The sequence below is a fragment of the Sorex fumeus genome, unplaced genomic scaffold (genome assembly GCF_029834395.1).
Source record: "Sorex fumeus unplaced genomic scaffold, SorFum_2.1 ptg000122l, whole genome shotgun sequence".
Classification (NCBI taxonomy): Eukaryota; Metazoa; Chordata; class Mammalia; order Eulipotyphla; family Soricidae; genus Sorex; species Sorex fumeus.
The window spans coordinates 3,200,584-3,217,599 of NW_026606179.1; the positions used below are offsets into that span (position 1 = coordinate 3,200,584).

At 51.4% G+C, this 17,016-nt stretch overlaps 2 protein-coding genes across 3 annotated transcripts; one reads left to right on the plus strand and one right to left on the minus strand.

Annotated features, from left to right (window-relative positions):
- Positions 1-4,028: 4,028 nt before the first annotated feature.
- On the plus strand, positions 4,029-8,704 carry MAPK7 (mitogen-activated protein kinase 7). Of its 2 annotated transcripts, XM_056136661.1 has the most exons (6): positions 4,029-4,260; positions 5,054-5,219; positions 5,830-6,908; positions 7,016-7,683; positions 8,034-8,167; positions 8,293-8,704. In XM_056136661.1, the coding sequence occupies exons 1-6, from the start codon at positions 4,029-4,031 to the stop codon at positions 8,444-8,446; spliced, it is 2,433 nt and encodes an 810-aa protein (XP_055992636.1). In that variant the 3' UTR covers positions 8,447-8,704. The 2 variants fall into 2 exon arrangements, with proteins under 2 accessions (XP_055992636.1, XP_055992637.1); XM_056136662.1 differs by lacking the exons at positions 4,029-4,260; positions 5,054-5,219 and adding an exon at positions 5,384-5,568.
- Positions 8,705-8,780: 76 nt separating this feature from the next.
- On the minus strand, positions 8,781-11,730 carry MFAP4 (microfibril associated protein 4). Its single transcript, XM_056136663.1, has 6 exons — positions 11,692-11,730; positions 11,311-11,389; positions 10,925-11,079; positions 10,398-10,494; positions 10,140-10,322; positions 8,781-9,841 (listed from the first exon to the last, which is right to left on the minus strand). The coding sequence occupies exons 1-6, from the start codon at positions 11,695-11,697 to the stop codon at positions 9,594-9,596; spliced, it is 768 nt and encodes a 255-aa protein (XP_055992638.1). The 5' UTR covers positions 11,698-11,730; the 3' UTR covers positions 8,781-9,593.
- Positions 11,731-17,016: the final 5,286 nt, after the last annotated feature.

Consider the following 17,016-nt stretch of genomic DNA (forward strand, 5'->3'; position numbering starts at 1 on the left):
CATCACGTACAGTCCCCAAAACCCTGCTAGGAGTGACCCCTGAGCATAGCCAGGTCTGGCCCAAAACACACAAAACACACAGTGTATGTGTATATTGCTGGGGTGATTATAAAATGGTGTAGCCACTATAAAAGATGTTTTGACATTTCTCAAAAAGTTAAATACAACCAAACATTGTGCACTAATTACTCACTCACAGTATTCTTTATCATAGCTAAAAGTGGAATACTCTAAATGGATACCAGCTGATGAATGGATAATCAAAATGTGGTCTAAACAATGAAATATATTGGACTTCGACAACACTCAAGGCAGGAGCTTTATCCACTTTGCTATTGCTCCGGTCCCAAGCCATGAACTTTACCATTGAATCATATTTCCAGCATAAGAGCTTATTTCTTTTTTTAATGTTTATTTAAAAAATTTTATTGAATCACTGTGAGATAGACCCTTAAAAAGCTGTTTGTGGTTAGATTTCAGTCATACAGTATTTCAACACCCATCTTTCCACCAGTGTAAATTTTCTAGCACCAGTATCCCCAGGTTTCCTCCCATCAGCTCCCACCCCACCATCCCCCAGCCTGCTTATGGCAGGGGCTTTTTTTCTGTCTCTGCCTCTCTCTCTGTCTCTGTCTCAGACTGTGTCTCCCTTTGTCTTTGTCTCTGTTTCTCTCTCTCCTTTTTGGCATATGAGTTTATTTCTTGGTTCTAATAAAACCAAACCAACAAAAGTGACCACTTAGGGGTAAGATCAAGATTTTTCACTTGAACCTTTGTACCTTTAGCTTTTTCATTTCTGTTTTTTGGCCACATCTAGTGGTACTCAGGGCTTACTCCTGGTTCTGCACTCATGGTTCACTCCTGGTAGGATTCAGGGAACCATATAGAACGCTGGAATTGAATCCAGTTTTGGACACATGTAAGGCAAGCACCCTACCCACTGTACAGTACTCTGGTCCTGGCGGTTTTATTTGGGGGAGGGGCGGTAGGGAGCCACATCTGGTGGCTTACTTCTGGCTCTGTGCTCAGGGATCAGTTCTGGGTTGGGGGGGTCATATCGGATGCCAGGAATTCAACCTGAGTTGGTTGCATACAAGGCAAGCACCCTACCTGCTGTACTATCTCTTTAGCTCTGAAGCATTTTCTTAATAAAGCAGTCTTGTGTCATATGTGGCAGAATTCAGAATTCAGCAAGGCAAGAATGAGGAATGCCAACTGAATTTGTCTATTAGATACTGGAAGACCTTCCCAGGGTTTTATGGCAGTGTGTGTGTGTGTGTGTGTGTGTGTGTGTGTGTGTGTGTGTGTGTAAGAGAGAGAGAGAGAGAGAGAGAGAGAGAGAGAGAGAGAGAGTGTGTGTTTTTGTCATAAAATGTTGAGTAGTTTCAACTTATATACCCAGTGTACCTGAAATATTTATAGAGAAGTATTTAAAGGACACACAGTATGAGCTCCTGATATTCTATTATATTCTTGCATCAGACAGGACTATGCCTTTGTCCACTTTGTTCCTTTGGCCCTCTTTTGTCCCCTGAAAAGATATTTAGTGGTTCCATTTTTTAAATCCCCCTATTTATATTTAGAGACACTGAGGACTTAGTGTTGTATGTGTCTTAGAGTTAGGGAAAACTGTCTGCCCCATCATGTGAAGAAAGAGCACTGAAGAAATATTTTCAGGCCTTAGTGACAGAAAATGTCCATTTCCCATGAGTACACTTTATTAATGGTCAACTGTTTAAAAGATACTTCGTTGTTTTTTTGCTATACTCTTAGGAAAATAAGAAGCAAACCTATAGTTCAACCATGTCTCAGTACTAGATACCTATTTGTCCTGGCGCCAACCTAATACTACTATATTTTTCCTTATGGTGCTTGCCTTGCATGCAGCTGACCTGGTTTTGATCTCCTGCACCCCATATGGTACCCTGAGCCCTGGCAGGCGTGCAGAGCCAGGAGTAAGTAAGCCCTGAGCACTGCCAGGTGAGGCCTCCAAAACAAACCAAAAAGAGTTAACAAAAAGCAACTGTCACCACTGGAAAAGAGGCATCTGAGGGGTTGGTATTATCTTATTTTTATTTATTTTTTTGGTGTCAGGGATAGAACCCAGGGCTTCACATACTCAAAGCCTGTGCTCTGTGCCCAGTGTGTGTGGGGGAGGGGCAATTTTTTAATAGAAACTCTTAAAAAATAGGAAATATATACTGTATATTAAGTTTGTGAAGATTGAGCTATACACGAAAGTGGAATTTTCTGTATGTTTAGGAAGGGCCTGGAAGATGGTTCCAAGGGCTCCATGCAAGCTCCAGCACCACATGGTTCCTAAGCATCCCAGGGAGCCAGTGGGTCCTGCACTTAGCACCCAAAACAAAGTTAAATGAAAACACAAAAGTGGAGAATATAAGATGTTTATTTTATTTTGGGGGAGAGGCACACCCAGCTGTGCTCCGGACTTAACCCTGGCTTTGTGCTCAAGGATCACTCTTGGCAGGGCTGTGATCATTTGGGATACTGGAAATCAAGCCTGGGTCAACCATGTGCAAGGGAAGCGCTCTACTCGCTTGTGCTATAGCTGCAGTCCTAGAAATGGTTTCATCGTTTGTTTTTAATTGAAGTAATCGCATCCATCATATGCGTTATACAAGTTTCTGTTGTGTGTCACTGCAAATTAACATGCAAAACACAATTCACTTCTGGTCTGGATTACTCTTGTGTTACTAGTTTGTTCCTTAAAGCTCACTTTTCAGGGGAAGGTACAGTATAACTTTTGAGATAGCACAATAGGAAGGTTTTTGTCTTGTGCGCAACTGAACCTAGTTCAGTCCCCAGACCTCTGCCAGGAGTGACCTGGAAGCAGTGAGCCAGGAGAATCTCTTCAATCTAAGCCCCTGGAACCTGGACGCCCTTGAACTGCGCTCATCCCCACCCCTTCACCATGCACAGGCCCAAGGATGAAGCATCGCAGCCGGCATGAGCCTCTCGCTTCTGCCTTCTCCTCTATGGACTGCCACTCACTGCCCCCCCCCCCCCCCCCCCCCCCCCAGGGCTCAGTCAGAGAGTAAAGTGAGCGAGGCGTGCGGGGCAGGGGTCTTGGGCATATCAAGGACAGAGCAGCTGGAGATCAGGGAAGCGCCAGCTGAGGCCCCGCGCTGCCGGAAGCCGTGAAGCAGACCGGTCACTGGAAGTCAGGGGTGGCTGCAGGTTGGATTCTTCGGCCCCGGAGGACCAGGATCTCGATACTGGACTTGGCGGCCACCGGAGATGGCGTTTTCGCAGAGCTGGGCTCCCGGGGCGGAACGGACTGGTAAAGGAAGAGGAAGCTAGGGAGGGGGGAATTTCTCGAGCTAGCCGCCGAGGCTCCGGGCTCGGCCCACCTAGGTCTTCGGAGCTCCCGGGAGCGAGCACGACTTCCCGGGGCTGGCCGAAAGACAGGCGCACGCGCGCACACACGGGCGTAGCCTCCACCGCGCGCCTGCGCGGGGAGCACGCCGGCCGGCGGCTCAGCCCGGCGGAACGCCCAGAGGCCTCTGGGCGGGCCCCGCCGGCGAGCGGGACGGGGGCGTGGCTTCGTCCCGGGGTGGGCGCGGATTCGATGCAGTAAGTCGAGGGGGCGGGAACTTCAGCTGAGACCCCTTAGCGATTGGCCAGACGCTGGAAGGGAGCGTGGTCTGGGAAGGCGGGGCGGGTGGAGGGTGGCGGGGCTGGGCGCGACGCTGAGGTGGTGGCGGCGGCCTCGAGCGAGTGACCCCTCGGCTCCTGCCACCGCCCTGCCCCGGGTCGGGGCAAGCCCGGGGACTGCCCAGGGCCCCGGCGAGGTGTCGGGGCGAGGAGCCGTTCGGTGAGTGTGGCGCGAGGAAGGCGGACTGCCCCGCCCCTCGCCTTCTTCCCGGCCCGCGCGCCCTCCCCCACCCGCGCCGCGCGCCTCGGCCCGTGCCCGCCAGGTGCTCGCCCGGCCCGCGCAGACGGCGCGCGGAGTTGGGGTGCCCACGCCGTGCCCCGCGCCCCCTCACCTGCGTCTCCGTGTAGGCGGCATGGCAGAGCCCCTGAAGGAGGAGGACGGCGACGACGGCGCCGGGAAGCCCCCGGGGCCGGTGAAGACGGAGCCCGCCGAGCCCGCCGTCTCGGTGGCCGCCAAGAACCTCGCCCTGCTCAAGGCCCGCTCCTTCGACGTCACCTTCGACGTGGGCGACGAGTACGAGATCATCGAGACCATAGGCAACGGGGCGTACGGGGTGGTGTCGTCGGCGCGCCGCCGCCTCACGGGTGAGCTGCCTCGGCTTCCCTCACGAGGCACGCGGGGCTGAGTTCTGCCTCGGCGTCCCTCACCAGGTGCGCGGGCTGAGTCCCGCCTCGGCATCCCTCAGGAGGAGGCGTCCCTCAGGAGGAGGCGTCCCTCACGAGCAGGCGTCCCTCACGAGGAGGCGTCCCTCACGAGCAGGCGTCCCTCAACCAGGCGCGCGCAGGGCTGAGCCCTGCCTCGGCGTCCCTCACGAGGAGGTGACTCTCATGAGAAGCGCGCGGGTCTGAGTCCTGCCTTGGCGCCGCTGCTGACAAGCAGAGTGCCAGGCTCAGTGTCCCACCCTCTTCTCGGAAAGGGTGGGTTTTATTCTTTCTTCTTCTTCTTTTTTTTTTCCTTCCTTGTCTGTCAGCTTCCTCCTTGGCCCAGTGACCACCTCTAGACCCGCATGGATGTAGGTTCTTGTTTTCCAAAAGAGAAGTGTATTGGGATGCCAGAGGCAGGCAACAGGGGCGGGAGGTGTGAGGTGGGGCAAATCTAGGAATAAACACAGGCTTTAATTCCACTAATGTTGCAAAGCCCCACAAGTGAGGAGCCAGGCTTCCCTCTCTTAACTTTGGGTCAGTATCTGCCCTGGGGAGAGATGTGAAGGGAACATGTGCTCGTGTTCAGATGTTCCTGGAGTCTTCTGCAGGGCTTGGCACAGATTATGTACAGAATGGCTCTTACTTGCATCCTAGGAGGTGTGAAAAGGGGCCTGGTGCCATCCTGCTGCTACCCCAGATACATTAGGATGTCAGCCTTTTCCTTATTCCCCAGGCCAGCAGGTGGCCATTAAGAAGATCCCTAATGCTTTTGATGTGGTGACCAATGCAAAGAGGACCCTTCGGGAGCTGAAGATCCTCAAGCATTTCAAGCATGACAACATCATCGCCATCAAGGACATTCTGAGGCCCACTGTTCCCTATGGCGAGTTTAAGTCTGTGTAAGAACCATTGTTGGGAGAGGGAGGCAAAGTTGAGACTTTTTCTGAAGTCTGGGGCCATATTGCTACTGTTCTGGAAGTAACTAAGCTGAACCTAAATGTCAAGCAGACTGGGACAATTGCTATGAATTCAGAATTAGTGCTCTCGCAGGGCTTTGCCAGCCACAATTGGGATTTCTTCAGAAGAGTACAGATGTCTATGGGATAGTAAATGTAGGATTCTCCTACTATAACCATGGCTTCCTTGCCATGTAGCAAACATTGCCAGTTACAAAACAGTTTCCTACAGAAAAGGAGAAGCCTCCACAGCTTTCATCAGAGTCCCTCAAGCTGTCACTACCAAATAATGGTGAGAGTTTTAAACACAAATCTGTTGGCCTATCCTGGTTTAGTATAACCTCCTCATTTCTCTGACGCGAAAAACAGTTCTAGTGAGAAAAATACTTCAGCTTAAATTTATGGAAAAGTTAGAGTCTAGAATCTTTGTATCATGCTGTTGGCCTCTGTAGAGTCAAGGCTACTGCCATTACTTGCCTGGAGCTGGGATGGTACGATGAGGAAGGGGCTGGGGTATTGGGGGTGGGGGGCTCACATCTCTCTCCCCTTCCAGCTACGTGGTCCTGGACCTGATGGAAAGTGACTTGCATCAGATCATTCACTCTTCACAGCCACTCACGCTGGAACATGTGCGTTACTTCCTGTATCAGCTGCTGCGAGGCCTTAAGTACATGCACTCGGCTCAGGTCATTCACCGCGACCTCAAGCCCTCCAACCTGTTGGTGAATGAAAACTGCGAGCTGAAGATCGGTGATTTTGGCATGGCCCGTGGCCTGTGTACCTCCCCTGCTGAGCACCAGTACTTTATGACAGAGTATGTGGCCACACGTTGGTACCGGGCTCCTGAGCTTATGCTTTCACTCCATGAGTACACACAGGCTATTGACTTGTGGTCTGTGGGCTGCATCTTTGGGGAGATGTTGGCCCGGCGCCAGCTCTTCCCAGGCAAAAACTATGTGCACCAACTGCAGCTGATCATGATGGTGCTGGGTACCCCCTCACCAGCGGTTATTCAGGCTGTGGGGGCTGAGAGAGTGCGGGCCTATATCCAGAGCCTGCCACCACGCCAACCTGTGCCCTGGGAGACAGTGTACCCAGGTGCAGACCGCCAGGCCCTGTCACTGCTGGGGCGAATGCTGCGTTTTGAGCCCAGTGCTCGCATCTCAGCAGCCACTGCCCTTCGTCACCCGTTTCTTGCCAAGTACCATGACCCTGATGATGAGCCTGACTGTGCCCCACCCTTTGACTTTGCCTTTGACCGAGAAGCCCTCACCAGGGAGCGCATTAAGGAGGCTATCGTGGCTGAGATCGAGGACTTCCACGCACGGCGTGAGGGCATTCGCCAGCAGATTCGCTTCCAGCCTTCTCTGCAGCCTGTGGCCAGTGAGCCTGGCTGTCCTGATGTGGAGATGCCCAGTCCCTGGACTCCTAGTGGGGACTGTGCCATGGAGTCACCTCCTCCAGCCCCACCACCATGCCCTGGCCCTGCACCTGAAACCATTGATCTGACCTTGCAGCCACCCTTGCCTGCCAGTGAACCTGCTCCCCCAAAGAGGGAGGGCGCCATTTCCGACAACACCAAGGCAGCGCTCAAAGCTGCTCTTCTCAAGTCCTTGCGGAGTCGGCTCAGAGGTTCCTTGTAGAAACCGGAACTGGCTGGGGAGGGGGTGGCAGAGGGGAGCTCCTGGCTGGCACGTGGCTGCAGGCTCTTTATTTTACTGCTGCCAACTTCCCCGCAGATGGTCCCAGTGCCCCGCTGGAAGCTCCCGAACCTCGGAAGCCGGTGACTGCCCAGGAGCGCCAGCGAGAGCGGGAGGAAAAACGGCGACGGCGACAAGAGCGAGCCAAGGAACGGGAGAAACGGCGACAAGAACGGGAACGCAAGGAGCGAGGGGTTGGGGTCTCTGGGGGCCCATCCACTGATCCCTTGGCTGGCCTGGTGCTCAGTGACAATGATCGTAGCCTGCTGGAGCGCTGGACTCGCATGGCCCGGCCCCCGGCTCCGACCCCAGCACCAGCCTCCATACTGGCACCAACCCAGGCCCCAGTACCCACAGCCCACACAACCCAGCCCACCAGCCCTCCCACGGGCCCTCCACCACAACCTGCAGGTTCCACCTCAGCTTCTGCATCTCAGCCTGTCTGTGTGCCTCCTGGCCCTGTCCCCCACCCTGCCAGTTCTGGGCCCCTTCCCGGCCCTGCTGCACTTCAGACTGCCACCTCCTCTAGCCTCCTGGCCCCTCAGTCTCTGGTACCAGCGCCAGGGTTGCCTGGCCCCAGTGCCCCGGGTGTTCTGCCTTACTTCCCATCAGGCCCTCCCCTGCCAGACCCTGGGGGGGCCCCTCAGCCCTCCACTTCAGAGTCACCTGACGTCAACCTGGTGACACAGCAGCTGTCCAAGTCACAGGTGAGAGGCTCATGCTGCGGTGATATACTTGGCCGAGGAAAATGGATTTGGGGAGGTTTGGGTATGTTCTTGTTCATGATAATCTAGCAGCAGGTGGACTGTATCTCTCAGAATTTGTTGCTTTGCTCAGTGAAGGAGATAAGGGCAAACACGGAGGTTGCTGGGAGACGCTAAGATGCTTCCCGGGAAGTGCAGGGCCTGGAGATGGTAGAGATGGGCCTCAGCCAGTACTCAGTGACTGTTGAGTCAGTGAGAGGGATTCCTGTAAATTTCCAGGCAGATTTTCTGTCTGCAGTCCTTGATTGACCTCTTGGTGATGCCACATAGTAATCTGCCATTGTTCCCTACAGGTAGAGGACCCCTTGCCACCTGTGTTCTCGGGCACTCCAAAGGGAAGTGGGGCAGGCTATGGTGTTGGCTTTGACCTGGAGGAATTCCTAAACCAGTCTTTCGATATGGGTGTTGCTGACGGGCCACAGGATGGGTAAGATGGCTGGCCTAGCTTCTGGGAGGGGGTTATGGGAGGGGATATCTCCAAAAGGAGATAGCCAATGGGACAGGCAAGGAGCCAGCCTCAGCTAACAGCACCTCTCCCCATTTTCCATGCAGCCAGGCAGACTCGGCCTCACTCTCTGCTTCCCTGCTTGCCGACTGGCTTGAGGGCCATGGCATGAACCCTGCTGACATTGAGTCCCTGCAGCGTGAAATCCAGATGGACTCCCCGATGCTGCTGGCGGACCTGCCTGACCTCCAGGAGCCCTAGGACCACAAATTTGTGCCTTGCTGCCAAGAGCAGACCCAGCCCCGAGGCCCTTTGGAGTCTTCCAAACCAGCAGGGGACACTTGGCTTGGATTATTTTGCAGGTTCATCTCAGACCGGCTTGACAGCCATAAACAGCCACCTGAGCCACCACCGAGCCATGGCAGATGGGGAATCTCCTCCTCCCTGAGAGAGCTTTTCAGTATTGTATTTTTATTATTGTTATTATATTATTTTATTATTATACAACCTTTTCATTGTCTAAATGAGGCCTTTGAAGTACAAGATTCCTTCAATGCCTGTGGCAGCAAAGAGAACCCACATTTTGGGGGCCAAACAACCACATTCACATGCACAAAAGTCAAAGCCACTTTATTTAGGTGCTGAGGTTTATTGAGACCTCTCATCCCCCCTTACTCTCAGCCCTACAGAGGTTGCCCTCTGCCTTTCCATGGTCAAACTTCAACCCCAGGGGGCGGGGGCAGGGGATGAGGAGGTGGGTGGACCTCAGCTCTATGCCTACCTTAGTTGTGGCTGCTTGGAGCTGGTATGCAATAGCTGTTGTAAAATAGTCTCTGCATTGAGCTTTGGGGGTCTGGAACAGATAGGTGAAGGAAGCTGAGTACAATAGATGGGATTGGGGAAGTCCATGGTGCTCACTCCTGGGTGGTAAGTGGGTGGGAAGGAAACCAAGAAGGGAAGATATTCCATGGCTGGAGGGAACGCAGGGATGAGATATGGCATGTATTATGGGTATTGGTCAGACTGAATGAGCTAAGTTGACCAGGGCAGCCTCAGAACAGTTCACGGCATGGATGCTGGGCTAAGGTGGAGTCCCTTGGGCTAGCTCTTAGCCTCCGGGCCGGGACACCGGTGACTCCTAGCATTGGGGAGCCCAAGCTGGGGCAGCCAGGCAGCTGCTGGCCACATTGTCTCAGGTGGAGGGACCAGAGGCCTGGCTTGGCTCTGGCTGTGGGATGGGATCATGTGGAGCCATGAGGGATGCTTTGAGAAGTAGGTGCTGAGAGCTGCAGATTGGACAGATTGGGGACTATGTGGGGCCAGGAAAAGGCAGGGGCGGGATGCGGAGGGAGCACTCATAGAAACTGGAGTAGCCAGGGGAGGGTCTGGGGTGACTGATGCCAGCGCCTTAGGACCGGCGAATTTTCATCTCAGTGCGCTTGAGGGAGTAGTAGAAACCTTTCCATTGGGCCCAGTTGATGCCATTGGCATAGGAAAGGTGGGCACCGCCTAGGTAGAAGCCATTGAGATTGGCAAAGTGGCAGCTGCGGAACCAGAAGGCTCCTGAGGAGAGAGCCGCGCAGTTCTGCACAAAGAGGTCCTGGTCTCGGTCGAAGGTGGAGAATTTCTGGCCGCTGTGGTAGGACAGGGAGTCACCTGGTGGAGGGCAGGCATGGGGACGGCTCAGCGGGACACTGAGAGCTGTCATTGTGACAGCCCCACTGCACCGGGTCAGTTGCTGGGTAGTTGCCCTCTGCAGCCAGAAATCCAGAGGCTGCTCTACACAGGGCTGCTTTTCCCAGGACTGAGCCCAGGCTGGCTCTCATCCGGCGGCAACCCTTCCAGGCCCCGGTGGGGAAAGGAGGGGCCTGAGAGGTTTGGAGCAACTGGGCAGTGCCAGCTTTGCCTCTTCCCTTTCCCCCTGCACCCGTTCCCTTTACTCAGCCTAGGTTACCTGCGCCACCGTCTTCGAAACCTGCCACATAGAGGGTGTAGCCATCCTCCTCAGCACTTATCGCGTTGGGTGAAATGGAGAAGTCCACATACTTGGCGTAGGCTGTGTTGTTCTCAAAGTCCTCCAAGTCCACACGCAGCTCGTACTTCTGCTTCAGGGTCAGGAGATGCAGATTCTGCAGGCCTGCGGAGGATAGGCAGCAGTTTAGCATGGCACTGGCTTGGGGCAGCCCCCCAGTCTGCTTGGCCCCTACCTTACCTAGCCAGTACTCCCCGTCAGCACGGCCGAAACCCAGCTTGTAGTCGTTCCACCCCCTGAAGAAACTCACTGAGCCGTTGAATCTCTTCTGGAAAATCTGGAGCAGAGAGGATGGGCCTGAACCTATAAGGGTCTGGGGGGTAGGGGCCACCCCAGACCTGGACCCTGTGTGCTGAGGCACATTGTTAAAGGACTGAACTGTGGGTAAGAAAAGGCACATGCTGGCTCTGGGGGCCCTTCAGTGAGCAGCTGCTGAATGCTAGGAAGAGGCTAAGAGGTTGTGGGGGATGTGATCTTGGAAAGAGGCTTAACTGCTCTGGGGCTTGAGTTCAGTTACACAAGGTACCTTCCAGAATCACTGAGAATTATTTGTGCTAACCAGTCTGAAGCCCTCAGAATTACCTGCACCTCACAGATGATGTTTCCTGTTTACCCCGTCCTAGAGATGAGGAAATGGGCTTACAGAGGTGAGCCTGGTCATACAGCTGGAACTAGATCTGGACACTTCCCTTTGCATCCCTACTCACCGTCCACTTTCCGCCCTCGGTGGTCATATCACAGAAGACAGGTACAGGCACGCTGGGGCCGGAGGGGTAGATCAAGTAGACACCGTCTGCCTGGTAGCCCTGGGCATAGATGTCATCACAATCCAGGGGTTGCTGAAGGCAAGACTTCTCCAGAGCTGGGGGACAGGGTGGAGAGGGTGAGACCAGGGCCACTGAGGCTTCACACACAGACCTCAACACTCCGCAGTTGGCCTCAGTCCCCGGGAGGGAGATTCTTAGAAGAAACAGCATCCTCTACCTGCCCTGTTCTGCAGGGCTGGAACTCTGAGGGAGAGGGACTTAAGAAATGATGACTCAGAACAACCTCTTGTCTAGCCAGACTAGTAGTGATCCTGTGGGGTCCTTACCATCTCCCCGGATTCCAGCAGCCTGAGGGGCACAGGGAGGCGTGGAGAGAAGCAGGAACAGTGGCAGGGCCAGGAGGGCCTAGGGGTGACGGAAGACAGAGTCATCCCACACTGTAATCCTCCCGAATCCCAGAGACCCCCAACCCCCACCTCTCACCACAACACAGACAGCCCCCCACCCCTGCCAGAAACCCTTTGCCTAGCATTTGACCTTTCTCCCCAGTTCTCCCATTCTTGGTGTCAGGCCCAACCCGCTCCAGACTTCAAGAGTTCCTGCTGGGTCACAAGCCTGTGCCTTTAGAGCCACTTCTCCGATGAGGGGCCTCGCCACAGTGGGCTCAGTCCCCCAGTCCTGTGAGCCTCCCGCCCCAGGCCTGCTACCTTCATGCTGTCGGTTCAGCTCCAAGCGCTGGGTGTCTGCTGCCACAGACTGCGCCCCAGACTGCAGCGGCCCAGAGTTATGTGCTGGGGCCCTGCCAGCCCCCCAGCCCCGCCCCCTTAGCTGCAGGAGCCCCCCCTTCACACCCCCTCCTGCCTGAAGCGGACAGCTGAGCATCAGCTTACAACATTACAAGGGGAGAATGGCTGGCGGTGTGGGTGAGGGCCAGGGGCCACCTGTGTCTCATTAGGCCTCCCAGGGCAAGGGCTGCAGACATTAACTCCCTGCTGGCTCAGCCTATTCCCCAAGCCCCTCAGACACCACCCCCTGGACCTCTGGTCTATCTGGCACTCCAATCCTGCCATTTCCTGATGCCCCCTCCCCCGCAGCTGTCTGTTTATTTTCTCCCTCTCCTTCCCGGGCCTGTGTTCCATCAGCCATTGGAGAGGGGCTGAATGGGTGGGGGTATGTCAGTTCTGGGAAGCGGAGGCCCCTTTTGGGGGAACAGAAGATGGGGTAGGGGGGCTAGAAAGGGGGAAAAGCTTCAGAGCTCCTGGTGTCTGCTGGGCTGTGGAGTATAGGAGCAGTGAGGGCCAGACTGTCTGCTGGCAGGCCTAGGACATTTCTGAGCCATGAGCGCAGCCTGCAGGCGTCCAACTGCTGTCTGCCCCAGCGCAAGCCAGGGCCCCTCTCCAAACCCCCTGGCCCGGGCCCCCTCAGGCCCCCTCCTTCCCTTTCCAAGGACTTCCTGGCCCATCTTTCTGGTCTACATACACGAGCATAGGGCCTCCTTTGTTTTCTACGCCTCATCTCTTTCTTTTAGACCTCTCATTTTGGTGCCCATTCTCCTCAGACTCCTACTTCAGCGCCCCCTAGGCCAGTGTCCCCTTAATAGGCCACTCCTTTGTTCACCCATTGAACTGAGTTCCTGACCTGTCTGCTTCCCCTGACTCTCTTCGAGCCCCATCTGCTTCCTTCTTCCCTCAAGCCCCCGAGAGCTGCACCTGGGAGTTCATCACTGTGCTGTCTCCATGCAGCATCCGGCTTGGGGTGACCCCGTCCAGCCTCATCTTTTTAGATGGTCACTCTGACCACTACCATCTGTTTCCAGACTCTGGTGGCTTCCTGTTGCCTCAGGCAGGGCCTCTGTTTCTCACTTGGACTGGAAAGGAGTTAACTCTGGCTCCTGACTATCTTTATTGCTCCTAACCAGAAAGTACAATCCAGCCACACCAGCCCTCTCTGGAAATCCCCTGACCTTGACCTGTTCTCACCATGGTGCTCACCTGCCAACTTCTTTTTTTTTTTTTTATCTATATGTAATTTATTTTTAAATAAAAATTTTAATCACATTGGATTGCCCACTATCATCATCTTACTCTTTTTTTTTTTATTAGTGAAACACCATGAGGTACAGTTGTAGATTTACAAATTTTTGTGCTTGGGTTTCGTTTATACAATGATCAAATACCCATCCCTCCACCAGTGCCCATTTTCCGCCACCATGGATAATATCCCTCCCCCCCATCCCCCCCATCCGACCCTGCCACTGTGGCAGGGCATTCCCCCCTGTTCTCTCTCTCCTTTTGGGTGTCGTGGTCAGCAAAAGAGGCATTGAGTGGCAAACATGTTCAGTCCATAGTCTACTTTCAGCCTGCATCTCCTCTCCTGGGAGTATCCTCCAAACACCCTTTATTTGGTGCTCCCTTCTCTATCTGAACTGCACTTTCCCCTAGAATACCTGGCTGGCCTCTAAGCTATGGAGTAATCCTCCTGGTGTTGAGCTCAGCTATTCTTGGGTATTAATCTCATATTTTGTTATTTTATATCCCCCAGATGAATGCAATCTTTCTATGTCTATCCCTCTCTTTCTGACTCATTTCGCTTAGCATGATACTTTACCACTTGTATGTAAATTTCATGACTTCATCTTTTCTAAGAGCTACATAGTACTCCATTGTGTAGATGTACCAAAGTTTCTTTAACCAGTCATCTGTTCTTGGGCACTCAGGTTTCTTCCAGTTTCTGGCTATTGTAAAGAGTGCTGCAATGAACAAACAAGTGCAGATGTCACTTCGACTATACATTTTTGCCTCTTTGGGATATATTCCCAGGAGTAGTATTGCTGGGTCAAATGGGAGCTCAATTTCTAATTTTTTGAGAAACGTCCATATTGTTTTCCAAAAGTGCTGAACCAGTCGACATTCCCACCAGCAGTGGAGGAGTGTCCCTTTCTCGCCACATCTGTGCCAGCATCGGTTGCTTTTGTTCTTTTGAATGTGGGCCAGTCTCTGAGGTGTGAGATGGTATCTCATTGTGGTTTTGATCTGCATCTCCCTGATAATTAATGATGTAGAGCATTTTCTCATGTGCTTTTTTGCCATTCGGATTTCTTCTTTGAGAAAGTTTCTGTTCATTTCATTGCCCCATTTTTTGATGGGGTTGGACGTTTTCTTCTTGTGGAGTTCAACCAGTACTTTGTATATCCTTGATATCAACCCCTTGTCAGATGTGTATTCGGCGAATATTCTTTCCCATTCTGTAGACTGTCTTTGTATTTTGGTCACTGTTTCTTTGGAGGTGCAGAAGCTTCTTAATTTAAGATAGTCCCATTTATCTATCTCTGTTTTCACTTGCTCGGCCAGTGTCGTGGCGTCTTTGAAAATACCATTAGCCTCAATGTCATGGATCACCTGCCAACTTCTTGTTGACCCTGTGGGCTCACAGCCAGGGTCTGTGCTTCCTATTCCAGTGTATTCAGCTCCCACCACAGAGCATAGCACTCTCAGAACAGGTAGCTTTTGAGCACCTATTTGTGCCAGCTTCTGACGATATATCCCAGTTCCACTGTTCTGAAAGATCAGAAGGAGCACAGAATATTAGATGAGAAAGTTGTGAAGAAAGGCCATTAAGCTCAATGCTCAATGAGTGAAACAGTAGCACAGGGGGCGCAGCTAGCACCTAACAGCTCAGTATATCCTCAGACAATGACTTCAGTAATATTATTATGAGATATATATTGTAAAGTAAATACATGATAATAATAAAGTAAATTATTTTGTGCCTTCTAAGGAGACAGGCTGGGGAAGTGTGCATGGGTAATTTGGGACATTGGTGAGTTATTATGAGATATATATTGTAAAGTAAATATATGATAATAATAATAAAGTAAATTATTTTGTGCCTTCTAAGGAGACAGGCTGGGGAAGTGTGCATGGGTAATTTGGGACATTGGTGAGTTATTATGAGATATATATTGTAAAGTAAATATATGATAATAATAATAAAGTAAATTATTTTGTGCCTTCTAAGGAGACAGGCTGGGGAAGTGTGCATGGGTAATTTGGGACATTGGTGAGGGGATGGTCACACTGGTGGTGGGATTGGTACTGGAATATTTAATATCCTAAATGACTATATTATGAACAACTTTGTAAGTCATGGTTTTTAAATAAGGTTTTTTTTTTTTTTTTTGGTGTGTGTAGGGTACACTTGGGTTACTCCTGGCTCTGCACTCAGGAATCACTCCAGGGACCATATGGGATGCTGGTAATAAACCTGGGTTGGCCATGTGTAAGGCAAGCACCCTCCTCACTGTACTATTGCTCTGTCCCCCAAAAGTTTCAAACATTAAAAAAAAAAGAGTTGTAGCTCTTCCTAATTTGTTGTGTCCTGAAGATTCTGGAACCAGGCTGCATATGTCCAAACTTAGCCAATACAACTTGCTAGCTGGGGGATTGTGGACAAGTGCCTTACCCTCTTTGTACTTCAGTTTCCTCCTCTATAGAGTAAGAACCGTAGCAGAGTCTATATCAGAAGGTATAATAAGGATTAAGTAACCATATAACAAGTACCCATTATTGCTCATAATTAGTTGCTCATAATTATCCAAGTATTTAGTCTATATTAGTTGTCACCTTTATAAGCATAATGACTTGTCTGCCTCTCAGCATCTATTTTTTTGGGGGGGGACTACACCCAACAGTGGTCAGGGATTACTCCTAGCTCTACACTCAAGAGTCACTTCTGGCTTGGCTCAGGGACATATGAGGTCCTAGGAATTGAACCTGCTCAGCTGAGTGCAAGGCAAACCCTATCCTCTATATTATCTCTCTAGCCCCTGAATATCTATTTTTCCCTTAGTCTTCAAGTAGGTAGAGCCTAATTTTTAACTGGGCTTGTTTTCCAGACTAACTGGGTGAGCCACATGTCTGGATTTTGGCCAACAAGATACAAGATACAACTATGAAAAAAGTAGGTAACTACTTCCTCTTTGCTTCCTGCCTATGTACTGTATACACTGACTAGTTCTCCAATGATCTATGGATAGGATGAAGTTGCATCAGGGAATGGGACTGGGTAATGAGGGAGAGACTGGGTCCCTAATGATTCTGTGGAGTGGGTCCAAGGCCAGCTTTGGACTATGGATCTCTAGTCCCCTTTATTGTGGAAGAGAAAAAAACTATCTAATTTAAGCCTCTTGGTTTTTTGCCTTCTATTACACACAGCTGAATCTAATCCTAATACATCTTTCAGCAAATGCCAGCTAATTTTAGCAAAGGCTGCAAAAAGGAAAATAATGAAAAATCAGTCGTCAAAACAAATAATAAAATGTGCCCCAAGTCAAGTGTCAAAGACTTTTGGAATACAATAAACAAACATTGGAATGAGAGAATTTAGCAATGAGGTATTAGTCATATTTTACCTATCCACTTTTTAAAACAACAATGTGTATGGGTGCTGAAAAAGCAGATACTTTGTTCACTGAATGTGATTGGAAATTTGTTTGACTCATTAGGGAAGACATTCAGCAATTAGTCCAAGATTCAGCATCTCTGATGATACCCTCTGTGGAAATGCTCCATCATAACCAAACAGTTGCAAATATGTATTTGTGGGCCTACTTGTTGGCTTTCCAGCATGGGAAATCTCCCTGTGTTTGAGGTTTCCCTCCTCATGTGAATTCATTTTCCCAGGCTTCCTTGTACTTTGGTTGAAAACATGCCCTTGATTTAGTTGATCAAATATGCGGCTCTGGACTTCCTTTTGCAGGGAGCATATGAATTTCAGAAGCAGAAACTCACATGTTTTGGATGTTGCTAACCTCAATGGTGTCTGGATCCTTGGGTTGCTGACTGGTTAGTGGTGGCTTTGCAGGCACAGTTCTGAGTCATACTGGTTTCAGTGTGAGCTACAAAGCCCCCAAGTTGGTCCTCAGCTCTCTGGCACTGGTTTGTTATTTTTTGAGAAAGACCCTTGACTTCTGTGCTTGAAGAGGCTCCCAGGGCTTCCTCGTTGCAAGCAGCAGATGCCAACTCTAACCAACC

Coding starts and splice junctions, on each gene's coding strand:
- MAPK7 (XM_056136661.1), top strand. CDS start 4,029: ATGGCAGAGCCCCTGAAGGAGGAGGACGGCGACGACGGCGCCGGGAAG. Junction 4,261..5,053: donor GGCGCGCCGCCGCCTCACGG/GTGAGCTGCCTC, acceptor CTTATTCCCCAG/GCCAGCAGGTGGCCATTAAG. Junction 6,909..7,015: donor CTTGCGGAGTCGGCTCAGAG/GTTCCTTGTAGA, acceptor ACTTCCCCGCAG/ATGGTCCCAGTGCCCCGCTG.
- MFAP4 (XM_056136663.1), bottom strand. Junction 11,080..11,310: donor TGCTGGAATCCGGGGAGATG/GTAAGGACCCCA, acceptor CCTGTCCCCCAG/CTCTGGAGAAGTCTTGCCTT. Junction 10,495..10,924: donor CCGAGGGCGGAAAGTGGACG/GTGAGTAGGGAT, acceptor TCTCTGCTCCAG/ATTTTCCAGAAGAGATTCAA.